Raw genomic sequence first — 18,826 nt, forward strand, 5'->3', positions numbered from 1 at the left:
TTCGGTTGACAAACAACAACACTTTACGAGTCAGCCAACATTACATTACAGTCATTTAGCAGACGCTTTTATCCAAAGCGACTTACAATAAGTGCATTCAACATTGGTAATCAAAAGAACTACTAGTCACCAGAAGTCATAAGTACATTTCCTTTCCCAAACAAGCTTCTAAGAGCATGACATCTACTGAGCAGTGGGACAGACGGTCTGTTACTCTGCTGAGCAGGTTACGCCTCAGTTCTGTCTCATCCTGCTCTCAATCAACACATATATTTGTTTTAATACACCCGTAACCATGAGTCCCATGATGTGTGGACCGGTTTATGTCATATTTTTCTCAGATTTCAAGTTACAGGCCGACAATTTCAGATTTATTCTCTTTGGACACAGCTTAGGAAAAGTTCTGTTTTTTAATGTGAAAAAAACCCCCCTGATTCTTAATGCAACCCTTTTCCCCTAGATATTACATTTATAGTTTACTAATTTGTTTTACCAAAAACATTTGACAAAAATGTAATTTCTTTTTGTATTTTTTTGTAATTAGAAGCAGAGGTGGGCAGCTGGCTACAGAGGTCTGGTTAGCTCACTTCTTCCTAAATCCACACCTCCAGATATTTCTACTTCTTTAAACTTGTAGTCTTTAGACTCAACCGACGCTGACTCAAGTGACGTCACTTGAGGGATATCAGACTTCACACAGCTCACCCTGGAGACACTAAAGGCTTCACTTTACACATATTCACATCTGCAGTCCCTGAGGGGGCGTTTTTTCCTGACATGAGATGTTGACCTTGATGAACAAAAATCCCACGCACAGTAATTGTTGCCTTACAAACTGCTTACCTGAATACCTTAACTATAACTCGCTGTCTCAATTTATAAACAACGACAGCTGTGACGGCATCTGCTGTCCCCATTAATTCCTTTAATTGTGTCACAGCTGCAGGTTCAAATCCAGACACCCTGTCCCTCCTGCTCTAGTGCACTTGAGCAGGACACTGGCGATACGTTTACAGTATACAGCTTGATGTGAAAGTATTGTGCAATAACTTTCAAGGTCTCCATCCAGAACAGTTTCCCCTTTTACCATCTATTTCAGTCACAAGGTCAGTTTCAAAAATAGCTCGCAGTCATGAATTCACTTTCAGACAACACGGCTGCTAACATCTGAGTGGCGGCACAGTTTTGAAGAAAAGCCAACCACTGTTATATTCTATTTCTTTGTTCTTAATTCTTTTTTATAGTATACACTGATACTCTGAATAGGCTTTGATTCTTCTTGACTAGCAAATTTACTTTTGTCAAAATAATTGTGTGTCTGTGTCTAGTTTAAGACTCTTTTCAATGGGTTGTTTTAAATAGTTTTGTTTTTTTTAGGTGAAACGCATGTTCGTGAAGTAGAATTTGTTTTTTTATTACACCTGACATCGTCACTCTCGGGCTCCTGATTGGTGAACGGTGAGCTCACGCAGCGTGTGACCGTCACATACCATCAGGTGTCATCACTGTCACAATGTGTGTACATCAGATATGTGCAATATGCATTTCGACCACATTTAACAGCAGGACAAAGAGCATCTGACATGACGTTACCCGCTGCCAGCTGTCAATCAAACTCTCAGGCGTCCTGCTGACCTCTGAACTTGATCTGTGATTGGCTGCAGTGCAGTGAGAGGATGTTTTGGAAGGGTGACTATCTATTTCTCAACCACCATGAACCTGTCTCCTCACGGTGATATCACTGCATTTCTGTGGCCACATGCCCGGCGTGACGAGACGCTGCAGAGCACTGATATGTTTATGAGAAGATGAATCACTCGGCAGCAGTTCATAGAAAACTAAAAAAAAAACGGTTTACTTAAAAAGGACATTAACCTTAATCCACATGCTATCCTTCTACAACTGGATCGCTTTACTTCTCTAATATTACATGAATATTTCTATCCTTTCTTTCAGAATTCATGCACCCTGCTCAGAGTTTACTAAAGGTTTATAGAAAAAGAACATTATATTGTAGCTCTATAAATTAGGGAGGCTGGAGCTTCGACCAAAGTTGTTTAGGAAACGGAACATTCGCCACATTTGACTCTTGTCTTTTGTTATTAAATGCCTCAGTTAGGTGTGCAGCTTCTCTCTTCTGGTTTACAATGTTCAAGCCTAAGCCAACAAGGTGTGCTTTTTTTAAATTTCCTTCAGTGTCAAATAAAGTTTTCTCCTCTACTCAGCGTCTCTGTGATTTAATTTGGTGGCGTCATTTGCAGCTGGACTGGATCAAATGAACAAACGGAGTAAACATTGTGCTTTTTTTACCACTACTAAACTACTCTGCACATTATTCTAATTACAGCAAAAAACAACAAACAGCAGACAATCTGAAACAAATTCTCACTTTAACAAAACTATCCAAACTGTCCATTGGTATTGAACAGTTGCCTGTGTGGATTAGTGTTGCAGGTTTAAGTTAAATGTGAACCAGATGAAGCTTTGCAAAAATATCTTGCATCACAGAGTTTCAGTGATACTTTGAAAGTTTACTTTCATTTCCACTTCCAAATAAGTGACTTAGAGATTTTTTTTTAAAACATGTCTGCTTGCTCATCTCATTGTCTCAACAGCCCACAAATGTGAGGCAGAGTGACCCCTCTTACCTCTCCTTTTTCTGTCTCTGCATGGTGACATAGAGAAGCCAGCGGCAGCCCAAACTGGGCAGAGCTGGTGGTGGGAGGGACCGGGTACAGAGAGATGGAGATGGGGGTGTGTGATGTTGGTCGCACTGAGCATGCCAAATGAGCACATGAAGACAGTAATGTGATCTGAGTTGAGTGACAGGACCCCTATTTTTTTTTTTTTTTTGTACAGAGGTTTGACAGAGCTATATAAGAGGCCGAGGCTCCGGCTGCAGGCAGAAGAGACAGACAGAGAGAGACACTGACCATCACAGCCAGCAGAAGACCAGTGGACTTAACTCTACATACAGTTACCCACAGCGCTATTAAACTACTGCATATCAAGGAGAAGAATGGGACTGCACAGTGTTGAGGAACTGGTAAGATCAGTTGTGTAAATGTAAATGATTGCAACTATGAGAGGAACCAGGAAGCAGATTGGTACCAAAACGAATGTGTAGTATTTCTACTCCAGGAGATGTGCAATTATTTAAAATAAGGGGTAATACGTATGAAAACTAGAAGTTAAAGATTAGTTAATTATAAATATAAATATAAAGTTAATGATTTTTTTTCTGGTTACAACCAATTTCAACTAAGAAAATATTTTTTAAGAAAAGCAGCTCTTTACATTCTATGACATTTTGTTTGAGAGTGACGCTCTTCTAGAAAGAGATTATGCTCAGAGTAAGTCGGCTACTCGTCTCTTAGACAGATTTTTCTTTTAGTCGTTTTGCCATTTACATTTAAAGTTTGTGTCTTTTCCCTTGATTTTTTTGATTTGTCTTTCTATCACTTAACATGGGACATCATGGAAAACAAATACGTGTTGCATATGATATGAGGTAAAACAAGAAGAAGACAACCTACTTGTGTAAGCAAAGGACAGAAAAGAAAACAAACATCATTTCAGCACTGGTGTTTAAAATGATTTGACATCAGAACACCTGAAAACGAAAACCAGCCAATCAGGACCAACAATCCTTAAAAGCGACAAAGAATTACCTAAATTATCTCTTCTTATCTAAACTCAGGGTTCTTTAAATCACCTCATTTCATTGCTTAATTACCTCTTACTTTGAAAGCTTAGGGGATGGGCTGCTTAATTACAACTTAACTTAGATAAAGGAAAGAATCTCATTAAAGTCCTTTACCCATCACTGTTGTTACTGCACATTTTATCTTAATATGCATCTCCTCCCTAATGACAAAGCGTTAAATAGAAAGAGTCACAGACCATAAGCAGTTTGAATGATTACATGAGCACTTCAATAACTGGACATACAAACAGTTGTAACTCATCAAAGAGTTGAAGAGTGTGTGTGTGTGTGTGTGTGTGTGTGTGTGTGTGTGTGTGTGTGTGTGTGTGTGTGTGTGTGTTAGAGATGTGTTGTCAGCCGCTGAATGTGAAAGCTGCTCATGTGTTTAACTCTGGAACAACACAAAACTAAAATTGAGTTTAGATTAAGACATTAGTATGGGAACCTTTTTTCTCCAACAAATCTTTGAATTGTGTTGACTTTCCCGACTCAAAATGCAAAGAAGTTTACTGAACTTTCAAATAAGCTATGCTCAGTTTTGTAAATCTATGGAGAGAGATTTAGATTTTTAGAATTTTCCATAAAAAACACATGACATCAGTGTAACACATTTTATATCTGGTTTCATTTAAGTCTCCTGTCTGCCTGTGTCATGACTCAGGCTCGGAGTGTACAACATCTCCATCTCTTCTCTCCCTCAGGTGTCCGGTAAGAGGTCAGAGGGCAAAGAGGCGGACGACTTCCAAGGGGGCGTGTACGAGGCGGCTGTCAATCAAGAGAAGCAGGATGACCGCAGGTCCCACAGGGAGCAGGTGGACGGAGGTCTGTCAGAGGAGAGTGACAGTGGCAACGAACAGGAGCAAGTCAGCGTTGCAGCTCTCCATGTAAGAACACACACACAAATATATAGTACCTTTTATAAAGTTGTTTCTTCTTTTCTGGGAACCACAGTAAGAGTTCACACAAATAAAGAGTCTAAAAACAAGTTTTGAATTGACAATTGTACCGAGTAAGTTACATTAAAGAAGTATTATCAGCTTAATGTACTCACAGTAGAAAATATAAGGACACATATTGTTATACTGTTGGATCCATAGTATTTAATACATTAGCAGGTAAGAAGTAGTACTGCTTTACTTTACAAAGTATTTTCCGCTGTAGAGGGAGGAGGAAGAGTTGTAGCTTTAAATAACATTCAGTGAAGATTCTGAAGTAAAGTACTTAAAAATGTTGCATACATGTACTTAGTGACATTTCACCACTTGTAGTTAGTCAGTTACATTGCATGGAACGCCCGGCCCACATGGACTAATAGGCTGACGTTAGTCTTAGACAGTCTGTGGTTACCTCTTATGAGTTTGTCTCTTGGTCCATGCTGCCACCTGAAGGCGATGGCAGTGTAACACATCTTGATAGCAGTCAGGAGTACATAGGTTATAAACCTCATCATCAAAACCTCTGTGTTGTCTCAGACGGATAAAAGCGGCAGGCTGAAGTTGGAGACAGTGGATGACCTGTTCAACATCCTGCAGCTGAGGAAGAGGAGGAGGGAGAGGAAGGCTCCCGTCCACAAGAAACAGCAGCCAGAGCCTGAGATTGTGGTAAGATCATATTCTTCATGTCTCTGTTATCATGATCAGTGTCTTACTTTCCCGACTCAACAAACCAACATTTGACTTTGCTCTCCATAAGAAGAACATACTTATATGCCTATCATGACATTATTACTTTGTTTAGTCTTTCCTGATTTTCTTTCTTTTATCCCTCAACTGATACAGTTTTATACTGTAACTCTGAGGATGACATCAGATGAATGAAGAGAAAGTTAGAGCTGAGGTGTTTCGGAACTGGCAAAATCATAAATTTAACAGCTACATGTAAATGTCGTACAAATGTTCTTTTTCGGGCTTGTAGTGCATTTGTTTTCATAAAAAAAACCACGAAAAATATGTATTTAAATGTTCTGACAAAAACATCTAGTAATTTAATCCTGTATCTGAAGCTTCACACGACCAGAGAGCGAACTCTCTGTGTGAATGATCCCTGAGGTTTTAACTGACCCAGGTACTCTGTCCCTTTACCTTCAGTTTATATGACTCATACATACATGATTTATATGATTGTTTTTGATTTTCTAGCCAGAGATTGTGGATGATCAGCTGTTTCTGACAGCAGCCATGGAGAACAAACTGCCTGTGGTGGAGAAGTACCTGACTGATGGAGGAAACCCCGATGCAGCCGACCACGTGAGTGTCACACAGTGATGTCTGCAACCTGTCAGAATTTCATCAAAACATGCTAATCAACAAAAGAAATGTTCACATGTTATCAAACTTTCATGATAAAAATACTTGAGGCAGCTGAGGCTAATGATGATAGTAGCAGGCTGTAAAATACTACTATTATTATGAAGCATGAAGCTCTTTTAAATAGAGTATTAATTCAATACACTTTCTGTTTTGTTATCTGAACTTAATCTTAATCAATTTAATGTCCAGTTCCAGAGAACAGCTCTGCACAAAGCCTCGTTCAAAGGACACGTGGACGTCATGAAAAGACTCCTGGAGGCCGGCGCTGCCATCGAGAAAAAAGACAAGGTAAGAGATTTAAAACGCTCAAATGCTGCACAGACGGAAACACACACACACACACACACACACACACACACACACACAGACACACACAGCGTCAGTCTAACAGTTCTCTGTGTGTATGTGTGTCAGCTGGAGGCCACAGCAATCCACTGGGCCTGCAGAGGAGGCAGCCTGCCGGCCCTGCAGCTCCTCCTCGACCAGGGAGCCAAGTTCACCTGCAGAGACAAGGTTGGTAGCAACACACTGGTTTGGCGATCTGTGCAGAATACGGAAACCCCTTCCTTTGGCACCATCACCTGGTGGAAATAAAATAAGACAACTGTTTCTTTGAGGATTTCTCTACATACCTCCAGTAGTGACCACAAATTGTACATATTGGGCCTTTAATCTTTTACTGACATTTTTTGGAGTATTTTCCTCGCATTAATCGATAACACTGAAACTCTTTCCTCTCCTCAGTTGCACAGCACTCCTCTTCATGTCGCAGTGCGGACAGGACACTGCGAGTGTGCTGAGCATCTCATTCACTGTGGAGCGGACGTCAACGCCAAAGACAGAGTAAGGACTTAACGCAGAGATGATCAGTCGTCTCACAGCTACATTAAATGCTGAAACGATGCTGAATACTCTGCTTTCCTCCCCTGCTGAAGGACGGAGACACGCCCATGCACGATGCTGTGAGAATAAACAGATTCAAGATGATCAAGCTGTTGATGATGTATGGGGCCAGTCTCAACACCAAGAACTGTGTAAGTTCAGAACAACTTGGCACATCTTTCTGAATCCTCTGAAAGTAGTCAGAGGTAGTATTTTCAAATTCTGGCATAAAAGGCAACCAATTCAGGCACTTACTTTAGTGCAAACTAAGCTTTTTAGACTTATAGTTTTCCATTCAACGCGCTGTCGTCATGCGTGCTGTTTGTTAAGGTATTCTGTACAGTGCACCAACGTCTGCAATTAGAAAAACAGGTCTGACAATTGGCACAAAGCCAACAATGCAGTCTCTATGGGGAAACAACTACTGAGTCTATAGACCTACCTGTGCCTCCCTTATCTACACGTGTGAATCTTAAGTGTACATGCTCCAGTTTTTCCAGTTTTCATTTTGAGTCCTGTGTGTTTGTTTCTCCTGTTCAGGATGGAAAAACTCCACTGGAGACACTGTCTTCATGGCAGAACGGAGCCAAGAGCCTCCTGTGCAACTTCAGCCAGGAGAAGCCCAACCAGTAGACCCCAACACATTCCACTAAAGGCAGGAATTCAACATGAGACTCCAAAGGAGAAGTGTTTATCCAGCGAGGCTGTGGCAAGTGTTCACCTCACATTCAAACAGTCCCATGTTTTGACTGACAGATGTTGACGCCCTCAGGAAATATCTGTAGTATTAAATCTGAAGTTGTCACAGGAGTGCTGGCAAACATCTTAACTAAGTCATTCAATACTTAACGCCTGGTTCAGCATTTTGAAGGTTACCGGCAGAGTTACATTTCTCATGTCACATGTTCATGCATCCTACTTTCAGATGAACAGCAGGAACCTGAAGAAGACTTTGATCAACAATGTGAAATCTAATCAGCTTGTTAATAATGTGATAATTAGCAGCGATAGATTAACTATCGCCAAATATTGCTGGACAATGTCTCGGCTGACAACATGAAGATGTTTTCTTCTTCTTGTCTTAATTTTTAATTTAAGCTGAGTTGAAGTCAGCGATACTGCATCGAGAAGATGGTGTATTTATAGATTAATGACAACTGTCAGCAATCAACCTGTTGGGTTTGATTGATTGATATCAATACAATACACTTAATAACCAAGTGACTGTCTAGAGTTATACTGTAGTTAGATGTTTTGAAAATGTATCATGGTTAAACTTTATACTTTATTTATTGATTTTCATTCACTAACTAATGGAAACTGTTTTTTATCCAGATGTACAACACCTGGTTAACATGTTCCTCACAGTTCCATTGGATCAACAGTCTGTGGATCGATCCAAGTGTAAAACTGAAGTTATTTATTTGTGTAAAATGACTCCAGCTCAGAGTAAAATGTTAAAAAAGGGAGGAACTGAGCCTCACCTTGCTGACAGATTTTGTGTGTTATACTTAAACATTCAGAAGAGTTTAACTAAGTTCTTTGGTGTTATGCATTTTAAGATTGAGAGATGTGACAGGATGAAGAAAGTTTTTGGATCAGGATGAGAAGAACCTCTCCACTTACACTTGCTTTATTGATGTTGGTGATCTGCAGTTTTACAATTCTTTGTTTTGTTTCTCGAGACACACCTTTTCTTCTGCAGCAACATCATAAGTAAGCTGTAAGTTAAATACACTTACTGCTTGATATTCACACTTTTCCACATAAAGTCAAGTTATTTTGACTCATCTTAATCTTGGCTGATTGATTTGGCATTTGTTTGGAGGTTTAGTCTAGACAACCTTCAGACAAAAGTTGATCTTTTTCAGATTTTCCCAGTTTCTCCTACTGGAGCTAATTTTGAGCATCTGGGGCCCATACACCTTATCAAAGGTCACCTCAGTGATACAAATGCTTCAAATTGCCCTAGCTGACATCCCAGCTGCTGGCCCATTTTGTCACACACATACACACACACACACACACACACACACACACACACACACACACACACACACACACACACACACACAGAGAGTGCGGGAGGAAAGAAGCTGAAAAGTCCGTGTTGGTTCAGAGGATGTTTGACAAGTGTTTATGAGGATGAAACAGGTCTTGGTATATGACTGGAAATAAGATTTACTTTTTATTGTCAAAGATGTATGTGCATTTTGCCTTGTATTTATGGAGTGTTTAAATAAAACAGATTTCAAATTTGAGCTTTCTTTATTAAGAGAGAGAGAGAGAGAGAGAGAGAGAGAGAGAGAGAGAGAGAGAGAGAGAGAGAGAGAGAGAGAGAACTGAACACAACCTTCATGAAACACAAAGACAAAGACAAACATGGCTACCAACACAAGCTTTGTTCTCACTGAGAAACAATGCAAGTTGTTGAGACAGACCTCCACTTACTCACCAAGTGCACCAAGTATTCTGAATAAAGAGGTCTTGTTTTCCTCTTGATCGAAATAAAAAGACAATTCACGTTCATGTACACAAAACCAATATATTTGCCATTTTATGATTATTTCGCAACCTGCCGTGATACTCGGCTGGAAACAATGGAGTTTCTGTCTTACAGTTTTTCTCAGGTGCTAACTTATGCACAGATACAGCCGCTGGCTTTTAACCAGATCCAGTTTTCCAGCTTTAGGTCTCATGCTGTCTCAAGATAGAGGCCAGATGGGAGGAGAATGAACTTTGTCCCTCCTTTTTTTCCTTTAGGTGATCTCAATCAGACGTCACAATCAGTCTCCATGTGTTTATAACAAATTATATATTCATCCAGTATCTCTGGTTTCACCACAGCAACTCATAGAATCCAGATCTTGCATGAATGTATACATTATTCATACTGATCGTGTAGAAGATCATTTTCTTGATAATATTGGTTCAGCAGATTGATTTAAAAATAGCTCTTTCAATTGATCTAGTTGTTTAGTCTGCACCAGACGCTTTGATGTACAGCTGAAACTGAACAAAAGCCAACCGACAAACCACACTTAACAAATTACAGGAGTAAGCACGTTCAAATTCTAGAGGGAGGAGTGAGACAGGCGACAAAAAGGCAATGATAACCCACTGGTACTATCATTATACTCTGTTAACACACAACCTCACTCTGTCAAACAACCCTCAGGTTCAGGATGGCTGTCAGTATCCCAGGAGTAATAGCAATGGTTTTCTTCTACCTGCTGATCCTTGGAGTCGGCATCTGGGGTTCGTTCAAGTCCAAAAAGGAAAGGAACAATTTTCCGGGTGATAATATGGAGACGGCCTGTAATGGGAAAAAATATATTCTTATATCATGAAATGTTTTAAAAGATGTAAAACTGAAAGGTAAGGTGAGGAACACAAATACTGACATAACACAGCAGTCCTATAGAAGTAGTTAATCAGTTTTAATGAACACAGTGTCTTGTTTCTCACGGCTGGTCACACACTCCCACTTCGGACAAAGGAAGTGAAGACACAGTGTCTGACAAGTTTGAGACAGACCATAAAACCATCACTGATTCCCATTAAACACACTTGGCGTGTGGTTAGATAAGAACGATAGCCAGGGTACGAGAACATCTACTCCCTGTCTATGATTTATCCCAGGGCGTGAACTCATGTGTGCATAAAATGGTTTGGTATCTTGTATGATGTTGAACTTTTCACCACAGACACTGACTGAGGTGGCTGTGGTGCATCTTTCCCTTGCAAGCAAAATAAAATAGAGGGGGACAACTCTGAATCATTTGAAGACTTATTATTTTCTTTGAATCTGTGAACAAAACTCTTCTCCCGATTTATAATTAGAACTTTTTCCAAAACAACTTGGTGTCAGAAGTGGGATCGTTTGAAGCTCCATCAGGACTCCGAGGACGTCCGGGTATGTGCACTTCAGGATCCATCAAGAGAGATTCTGCCCCATACCTCGTCAGACAAAGAGAGAGGGGACCGGCGGCCAAAAGGAGGACTGATTGACTTTACAACAATCCAGACAAAGAAATAATTTCTTCATATCGGGTAAGAAGTTGAAATTCCAAATTTCCAAATTTAATTTTTAGAAGGAGTCAGATGTCACTCTAGAATTACGTAATATAATACAACAGAGATTTAAACCTTGGTGTTTAATATTCTGGTCTTCTTGGATGATAGTTTGTCTTGTTCTACTTTTATGGGTTTTATTTGATTAAGGTTATTACAAATTAACAAAACATGTTTCTGTTCATGACGCCATTATGAATCTTTGCATAGGAAGACAGGAATGATTAATACAGTATAACGATTGTACTCGGATAAAACTAATTTATTTTCGAGATTGTATTTTTCACGCCCTTGACCAAAAGGAAGATAGGAATGAAAATATGATATTTTTCACTAAAAAAGTGTTATATTTTTCATGCCCTTGACCTAAAGGAAGACAGGAATGAAAATATATTTCTTTTTCACGCCCTTGACCGAAAGAAAAAAAGGAAGATAGGAATGAAAATATGATATTTTTTACTAAAAAAGTGTTATATTTTTCACGCCCTTGACCTAAAGGAAGACAGGAATGAAAATATATTTCTTTTTCACGCCCTTGACCGAAAAAAGAGGAAGACAGGAATGAAAATATATTTCTTTTTCACGCCCTTGACCTCAATAATTGGTACTTTGTACTGATTGGTTTTCACTTGGATTTTTCCTAGTAAAGAAATCTGAGACTTACAGTGACGACTGTATTTACTGAATAATAAGTACTTACCACGCCTGAAAGATGGGTGGAAAACAGGATAAATGTAAAGACGAAGGTCCCTCGGGACCCATAGTGGACGTTATGAAACAAAAATATGGAGAAAGTTCCGTGGAATTGTTATCCATGTGGACTAAGGATTTTGGTTTTCCAGAAAATGGGTCTTTCAGTAAAATAAAAATTGCTGAACTAAGGGGTAAATTAAAGGAAAAAGAGAGCGAGATGAAGGAAAAAAAAATGGTAAAAGACAAAGATTTAGAAAAAATAGAGAAAAACAAGAAATGTTTGGTTCAATGGGAAATGGAATGTGAATGTAGGGAAAGAAAACAATTGCAGAAACAGATGACATGTGTAAAGAAAGATGTGACAGAGAAAGAAAAAGATCCGAACACCACACTCAGTCCACATAACCCATTCTCTCCTTCTTTGTATCCGAGTCTAACAGGAGCTGGCGGCCCTCTCCTCAACACGTGCCCGCCACTACCACCGCCACTACCACCACCACCATACCTACCACTAGTAGCGGATCCTGCACAGCAACAACAGCAGCAGCAGCAACAACAACAACAGCCAGTGGAGACAGTACAGCCACCACCTCATACACCAGCACGGGACCAGGGTGCTCACGGTGGCCAAATAACACCTTCCTCTTCACCCATGGAAGGGTGGCCATCCACCCCTCCCTCTCTTGCCCTCCTCCCCCAATCACTCCTCTCCTCTCTCCTCCCTGACTCGCCAGTGTTCCCTTCCTCGTCACACAACGGTCGTTCGCCATATCTCCTCCGCAGTAAAGAAGACATAGGCAATGACAATAAAACCTTCCAAGGTCCCATGGTTCAAGTGCCAGGAGCCGTGGCACCACAGCTTGTCTACAGACCATGGACGGATGCGGACATCCGTGCTGCCATGGCTCACTTGCCACCTGTTCCCAACTCAGGTATGGCATTCTCTGCCGAATTCACAATATTCTGTCAACAGTTCCACCCAACAGGTCATGAAATGAGACGACTCCTGCTGCATCACATGGGTCCCACTCACTATGCCACCATCAAGGAACTCCTTGTCAACGACGCCAGACTCGTTAACGTCACATGGGAACACGACAATAACGACCCGTACAGAGACTATCTCACTGCCCTGTGTGTGGGCATTGAACGCGCTTTTCCGGACAGAGTAGACATGTCACAGATAAACAACACCAAGCAAACATCAGGTGAAAGTGTACATGATTACTATCAACGACTGCTGACAGTGTTCAATCGTAACAGTGGCATTGAAGAGCCACTAGTAAGAGGCGAGAATCCGGGTCTCTGGGAGACCCACTTTAAAAATGCTTTTGTGAATGGACTGTTGCCTGACATCAAATTTGACACAGAGCGCTCTGTCATAGGCATGGAAAACGCCAGACTCACCGAAGTCAGGAAACATGCGATACATGTTCAAAAGACTTGCAAAGAACAACAAGATAAAGATGAGAAAAAGAAGAAACAAAAGACTGAGGACGTTCAACTGTCCATGCTCCAAGCAGTCACTCAGTTGTCCCTCGAACAAGGACACCAGCAGAGGCGAGGCCAAGGCAGTTTCCAGCCTTGGTCTGGCCAACGCGGACGCTTCAGAGGAGGAGGGCGGGGGATGACCAGAGGACGATCTTCTTGGAACCAAGGGGGACCACAAAGCGACCCACCCACCGGAAACAATGTTTGTTTCCACTGTGGACAACAAGGACACTGGTACAGAGACTGTCCACAATGGAGCCCACAGAGGAGCGAATGGGGACGTGATCGTGCCAGGAACAGAGACCGGACCGATGGTCACACCCAGTCTGATTGACGCGATGGGAATGATGGTGAACGTGCATGTGAGGAGGAGACAGCCACCCGTCCTGTGAAACCTCATGAAAAGGGAAGTAACACACACACACACACACACACACACACCGCGCCTGCAATGAAGAAAAGCTTTCTGCACTAACCGCACAAACATACACTCTCACACAAGAGCAACAGACTGCTCTTACTGACATCATTGCTCACCTTGAACAACAGAACATGCCACAAACACTCAACACGCACACTTATGCTAAATTCTCTGATGACTCATTTAAAGTAATGCCTACCACAGAGGTTGTAATAAATGGTAAAAAATTATCATTTCTTGTTGATTCTGGGGCTACTCATTCGGTAATACAACAAAAGTATTTTCCAAATCAGAGTATGAGTGGTAGATATGTATATTCACAAGGTGCATCGGGTTTAACTGTAACTGAGAAATTTACTGTTCCCATGACTAGTGTGCACACTGACGTGACTGATCCTGATCCTGACATTAAAGTGAAACATTCATTTTTGTTATCATCTTTCTGCCCAATAAATCTAATGGGGAGAGACTTGATGTGCTCCTTTGGCATCTGTTTGATGTCCACACTTGATGGCTTAAAAGTAGTTAGACGAAGAGTAGTACAACAAATGATGCAGTACACTCCCGTCAGCTCACTTTATGTCTACCAGTGGAAAATATCCACTATCCAAGCACTGACAATGACACGTGCTGTAGACACTTGTGTGTCTCCACATGCAGTTTGCATGAATCCTGATCATCTTCACTGCACTTCTTACATCACACCGGGTCCAGATGACCAATATGCAGATGAATTCTTTGAAGATTTAAATGACAATTTGCATTGTTCCACTAAAACCCTATCTCCTAAGCGCATTGGATCAATAGTGACGCTTCCAAAACCAACAACTAAGAAACAAATGATGTCTTTCTTAGGGATGTGTTCGTATTGTCGTTCGTTCATTCCTAACTACTCTCAAATGGAGCAACCTCTGTCTGAGTTAATTCATGGCAAAAACCTAACTGCGTATGACAAAATCATTTGGACAGAACCAGCCTCTCAGGCCTTCACCAAAATGAAATGAGCGTTACAAACTCCGCCTACACTGGGGTTACCAGACCCACACAAACCGTTCACTCAAACAGTCGATGAACGCTCAGGTTGTATGACATCTGTGTTATTACAATCTCATGGTGACAAATTGCGTCCGGTAGCATATTTCTCCGCAAAACTCGATCCTGTTGCTGCAGGCCTACCACAGTGTCTCTGTGCAGTGGCCGCGGCTGAAAAAGCACTAGCCGCCTCTCGTGATATTGTGGGTTATGCGCCGTTGACCCTTTTAGTCCCTCATTCTGTGTCTTTGATCCTTCTCGAACAGAAGTCATCACATCTTTCTGCAGCGCGATATTTGCGTTATCACACATGTCTCTTGGACATGCCAAACGTAACTGTTAAACGCTGTACTAATCTTAACCCGGCATCATTACTTCCTACTCCTGGTGACGGTGAGGAGCATAACTGTTTGGCTGAGCTCCAAGCTCAGTGCACTCCTCGACCTGACCTTCTGGACACTCCCCTGACCAACTGTGACCTGGTAATGTATGTTGATGGATCTGCCTCTCGCGATCCACAGACTGGTAATAATCTTGTTGGTTTTGCTGTTGTTTCTGACTCAGCTGTGCTCTGTTCTGGTCCTCTTCCATGTCACCTCTCACCACTGCAGGTGAGTTCACCTTATATTGCAACCCAGTATCATGACAGTGATAACGGACACAAATTGAAAACAAGGCAAAGGCAAAGTCAAAAAGGATCCTTTGGTAACACTTTATAATAACTACACACTATGAAGCATTAGTTAAGTATGAGTAAACACTTCAGTCATCATTTATAAAGCATTGTTCTTACATTAACACGCATTAGTACACAATTCATAACAGTTCTAAATGTTTTATTCTTGATTAATAAGCTTGTCTATTATGTGTTTGGTGATTGTGTTTTCATACTTTATAAATTATGGATTCCCCATTTGTAAATGGGGAATCCATAATTGAGTATGTCAAGCAGTCAAAATTGCAGATCACAGGTGGTAAGATGGTACAGTGGTTACCACTGCTGCCTCTAATTAAGTGGGTTCTGCATGTTCTCTGTGTGGGTTACTTAAAAACTGTCCTTGTCTCATTAATTAGGTGGTCTTTTCTTTGCTGGGCCAATGAGAGAAAAAAAAAATGTGACCATGATGGATCCTTTCCAGATCAAGTATGGAAAAGTACCAATGGCTCTTTTTGCTCTGGCCGCACTGATGACTGACATTTTGTGGGTGACAACAACACTGATTAGTTTAGGTATGTAAGCCATTACAGTTTGAATAAGATAACTGATTAATACATGAAAAAACATTTTATGTATACATGTTTTGCATATATGATCTAATCCCTACCTGAAGGGTCTAGCACTGCTGTTTCTTGCGTATGGAAGGATACACTTACACACACACACACACACACACACACACACACACACACACACACACACACACACACACACACACACACACACACATACACACACACACACACGCCACCCAGTAATTACACACAATCTAAACTTGCTCCCCAAAACAGGCTCTTTAAAAACTGCATTCTGTAAAAAGACATACTGTTACTTTACTTTTATGCCAATTTTGTGAATGAATCAGTTTTTGTCCCTTTTACAGATACATAGAAATGACACTACATTAATACAGCTGGGTATATAAGGGAAGAGGTTCTATCGATGTAGCCTTGTTGGCAAGATTTATAACTTTTGCCAGACACCTCCAAAGAAAAGATTTCTCTTGTTTTGGGCATCTAATGTTTTCACATTTATATAAATAGAAAGGTATGTCTAATACATTACAGATAAATGAGCAACACATAGTAAGGATCGTTGCAAATAATGTAATTTGTACAACAATTAATGATTGCCACCTGTGTTTCTACAGGTGCAACCATGAGTGTGATTCTGGATTTACCATTCACCATATGCATCTGGATCTCTGCTGCTGTGGCTGTTATCTACACACTAATGGGAGGTCTCTACTCTGTAGCCTACACAGATGTCATACAGCTTGTCCTCATGTTTATTAGCTTGGTAAGTTTTCTCACGTCCTGGTGTTTTAGAGCAGGTTTGTAGTTACTACTCTCAGAAAACAAGCATGCGATAGTCACACACAGAGTGAGGGGCGTTGACTAACAAACAGGTATCAGCATGCGAGAGGATTGCTGCTTCTTTGGCTACAGAAGCTAGAATGTCTGTCTCCTACAAATTATGTTCATATATTACTAACTTGTTTTGCTAATTATGTGTTATGGGTGTTTGGTGGCCATATGTTTAGTTTATGCAACAAAAGCACAGGTTCAAGTTGGAGAAAGATCAGATTTTTTAAATTGACATTGCATTTCTTTGAAGACTCTGGGTTGCCTAGGCTATCAGGCGTTCCATCAGAGGACTTTGTCTGCCTGTTCCTCAGCCACAGCTAAAATCAACTGTTTTGTTGCTGCTGCAATTATTCTTATTTTTGCAATTCCTCCTGTCCTGATTGGTGCAGTGGCCGCATCAACAGGTAATTTATTCCGAATCAAAACTCTGTTAAGGAATGAAACTTCCCTTTAAACCACTTAATGTGTCTCAAAATGTGTACTGTGTATGTATCTATCCATGCCTTAGATTGGAATCTGACTTCTTATGGTTCTCCATCTCCATTTGAACGTGGGGAGGCAACTCTTGTAATGCCCATTGTCTTGCACCACCTCACTCCAACCTATGTCTCCATCGTTGGCATTGGATGTATCGCTGCCGCCGTGATGTCGTCGACTGATTCTGGCATGCTCGCTGCAGCTTCCGTCTTCACCTCTAGCATCTACAAGAGCATCCTGAGGACCCAGGTCACAACCTTGAAGTTGTTTTCATACTCATAAGCCCTGACTTGCTTGGGCAAGAGTTAGATTGACAGATGGTGGAAACCAGAGTCAAATTCCATGTATGCATACGCACATATGGCCAATAACGCTGATTCTGTTTCTGATTCTGATCAAACGACTACCGCTCTGTGGCATTCACCCCCATTTTGATGAGGTGCTTTGAGAAACTGGTTCTCCAGCATATCGAAAACATTCCCAGCAAAGGTGCACCCTTCACCAGTTTGCAAAGAGAGACAACAGATCCACACAGGATGTCTTCTTCACTGCCCTCCACTCAGCCTTGCACACACCTTGAAAATAACAACACCGTACATCAGAATGTTGTTTGGTGATTTCAGCAAAGTATTCAACCCAATCTCCACCATGAAACTGTGTTGTTAAATTAGCACTCTGGGCTTCAGTAGTACAATCTGTAACTGGTTATTTGAATTCCTCTCAAACAAACCCCAGGCAGTTTGGATTGGCAGCCACACCTCCTCCACTCTTGTGTTGAACCCTGGGCGCCCCGCAGGGCTGTGTTCCATCTACTGCTCAATGTCGGTGAACCGAGCTGATTGTTGAGTTAAGAATCACAGTATCACAATCAAGAAAGATGGAATCATCCTTAATTTTTTTTAGTCAACCTGGTTTCTTTTAGAGATGAAAAATCTTTATTTTTTTCTTGGATCCAGATTTGAATCGTCCAGACCAGTTTTTCTACCAAGCTTCCCAGATTAATTTGGACAAATACAAGACCAAGAGAAATATCTAAAGTAGGATCAGGAATTTGATTATAACTCACCAATTTAAATAATACAGGCTTAAAATTGTGCATTAAGGGTGTGGACGCTTTGACTGAGAGGTGCTGTCACTCTCGAAGTTGCTAATAATACATAGTGTGTGATTCAATAAAATCAACAATTTAGCAAGTGAATGATCACCCAGCCATTAGCATTTTGAATGTGATTCAGAAACATTTACGCAGAGTTAATCCCAGTTGACTCTTGATCAATTGAAATGTTTTGTGGAATTTATGGCAGTTGACAAGCTGTTACTTCGTGTACTAACAGGATACAATGGGTGTTGGGAGATTTTTGTATTTAGGTCAATGGGTGATGCATTTTATGGTTATGTCTCCATCCAGCTTTGCAGATATTTTTGTCATGCATCCAGCATAGCAGAGAATGTCTAAAAACATTTCTTGACACTGTTCAGCAGACTTGCACAACAAGGTATCTACAAACCCACCCTTCCTCACTTCATTGGTGCCTCTGAACTGTCTTGTGTCAACGCCTCTCGGTTTAGATCAAACACAGTGGCCCCTCTTAATGTAATCCTACTTTTTGGATACTTCTCTCGTTGCAGCACCAAAATTCTATCAGACCTCAGGTA

At 40.9% G+C, this 18,826-nt stretch overlaps 1 protein-coding gene and 1 pseudogene across 1 annotated transcript; both read left to right on the forward strand.

Annotated features, from left to right (window-relative positions):
- The first annotated feature begins 2,750 nt into the window (after positions 1-2,750).
- On the forward strand, positions 2,751-9,131 carry ankrd1a (ankyrin repeat domain 1a (cardiac muscle)). Its single transcript, XM_068731858.1, has 9 exons — positions 2,751-3,046; positions 4,408-4,590; positions 5,179-5,307; positions 5,845-5,952; positions 6,205-6,303; positions 6,430-6,528; positions 6,760-6,858; positions 6,951-7,049; positions 7,438-9,131. Exons 1-9 carry the CDS (start codon positions 3,020-3,022, stop codon positions 7,528-7,530), a joined length of 936 nt encoding a protein of 311 aa, XP_068587959.1. The 5' UTR covers positions 2,751-3,019; the 3' UTR covers positions 7,531-9,131.
- Positions 9,132-15,657: 6,526 nt separating this feature from the next.
- On the forward strand, positions 15,658-17,452 carry LOC137888446 (high-affinity choline transporter 1-like; annotated as a pseudogene).
- Positions 17,453-18,826: the final 1,374 nt, after the last annotated feature.

This window comes from Cebidichthys violaceus, unplaced genomic scaffold, assembly GCF_023349555.1.
Source record: "Cebidichthys violaceus isolate CVI_PGR_0920_01 unplaced genomic scaffold, fCebVio1.0.p SCAF_54, whole genome shotgun sequence".
In the NCBI taxonomy this organism is placed as follows: Eukaryota; Metazoa; Chordata; class Actinopteri; order Perciformes; family Stichaeidae; genus Cebidichthys; species Cebidichthys violaceus.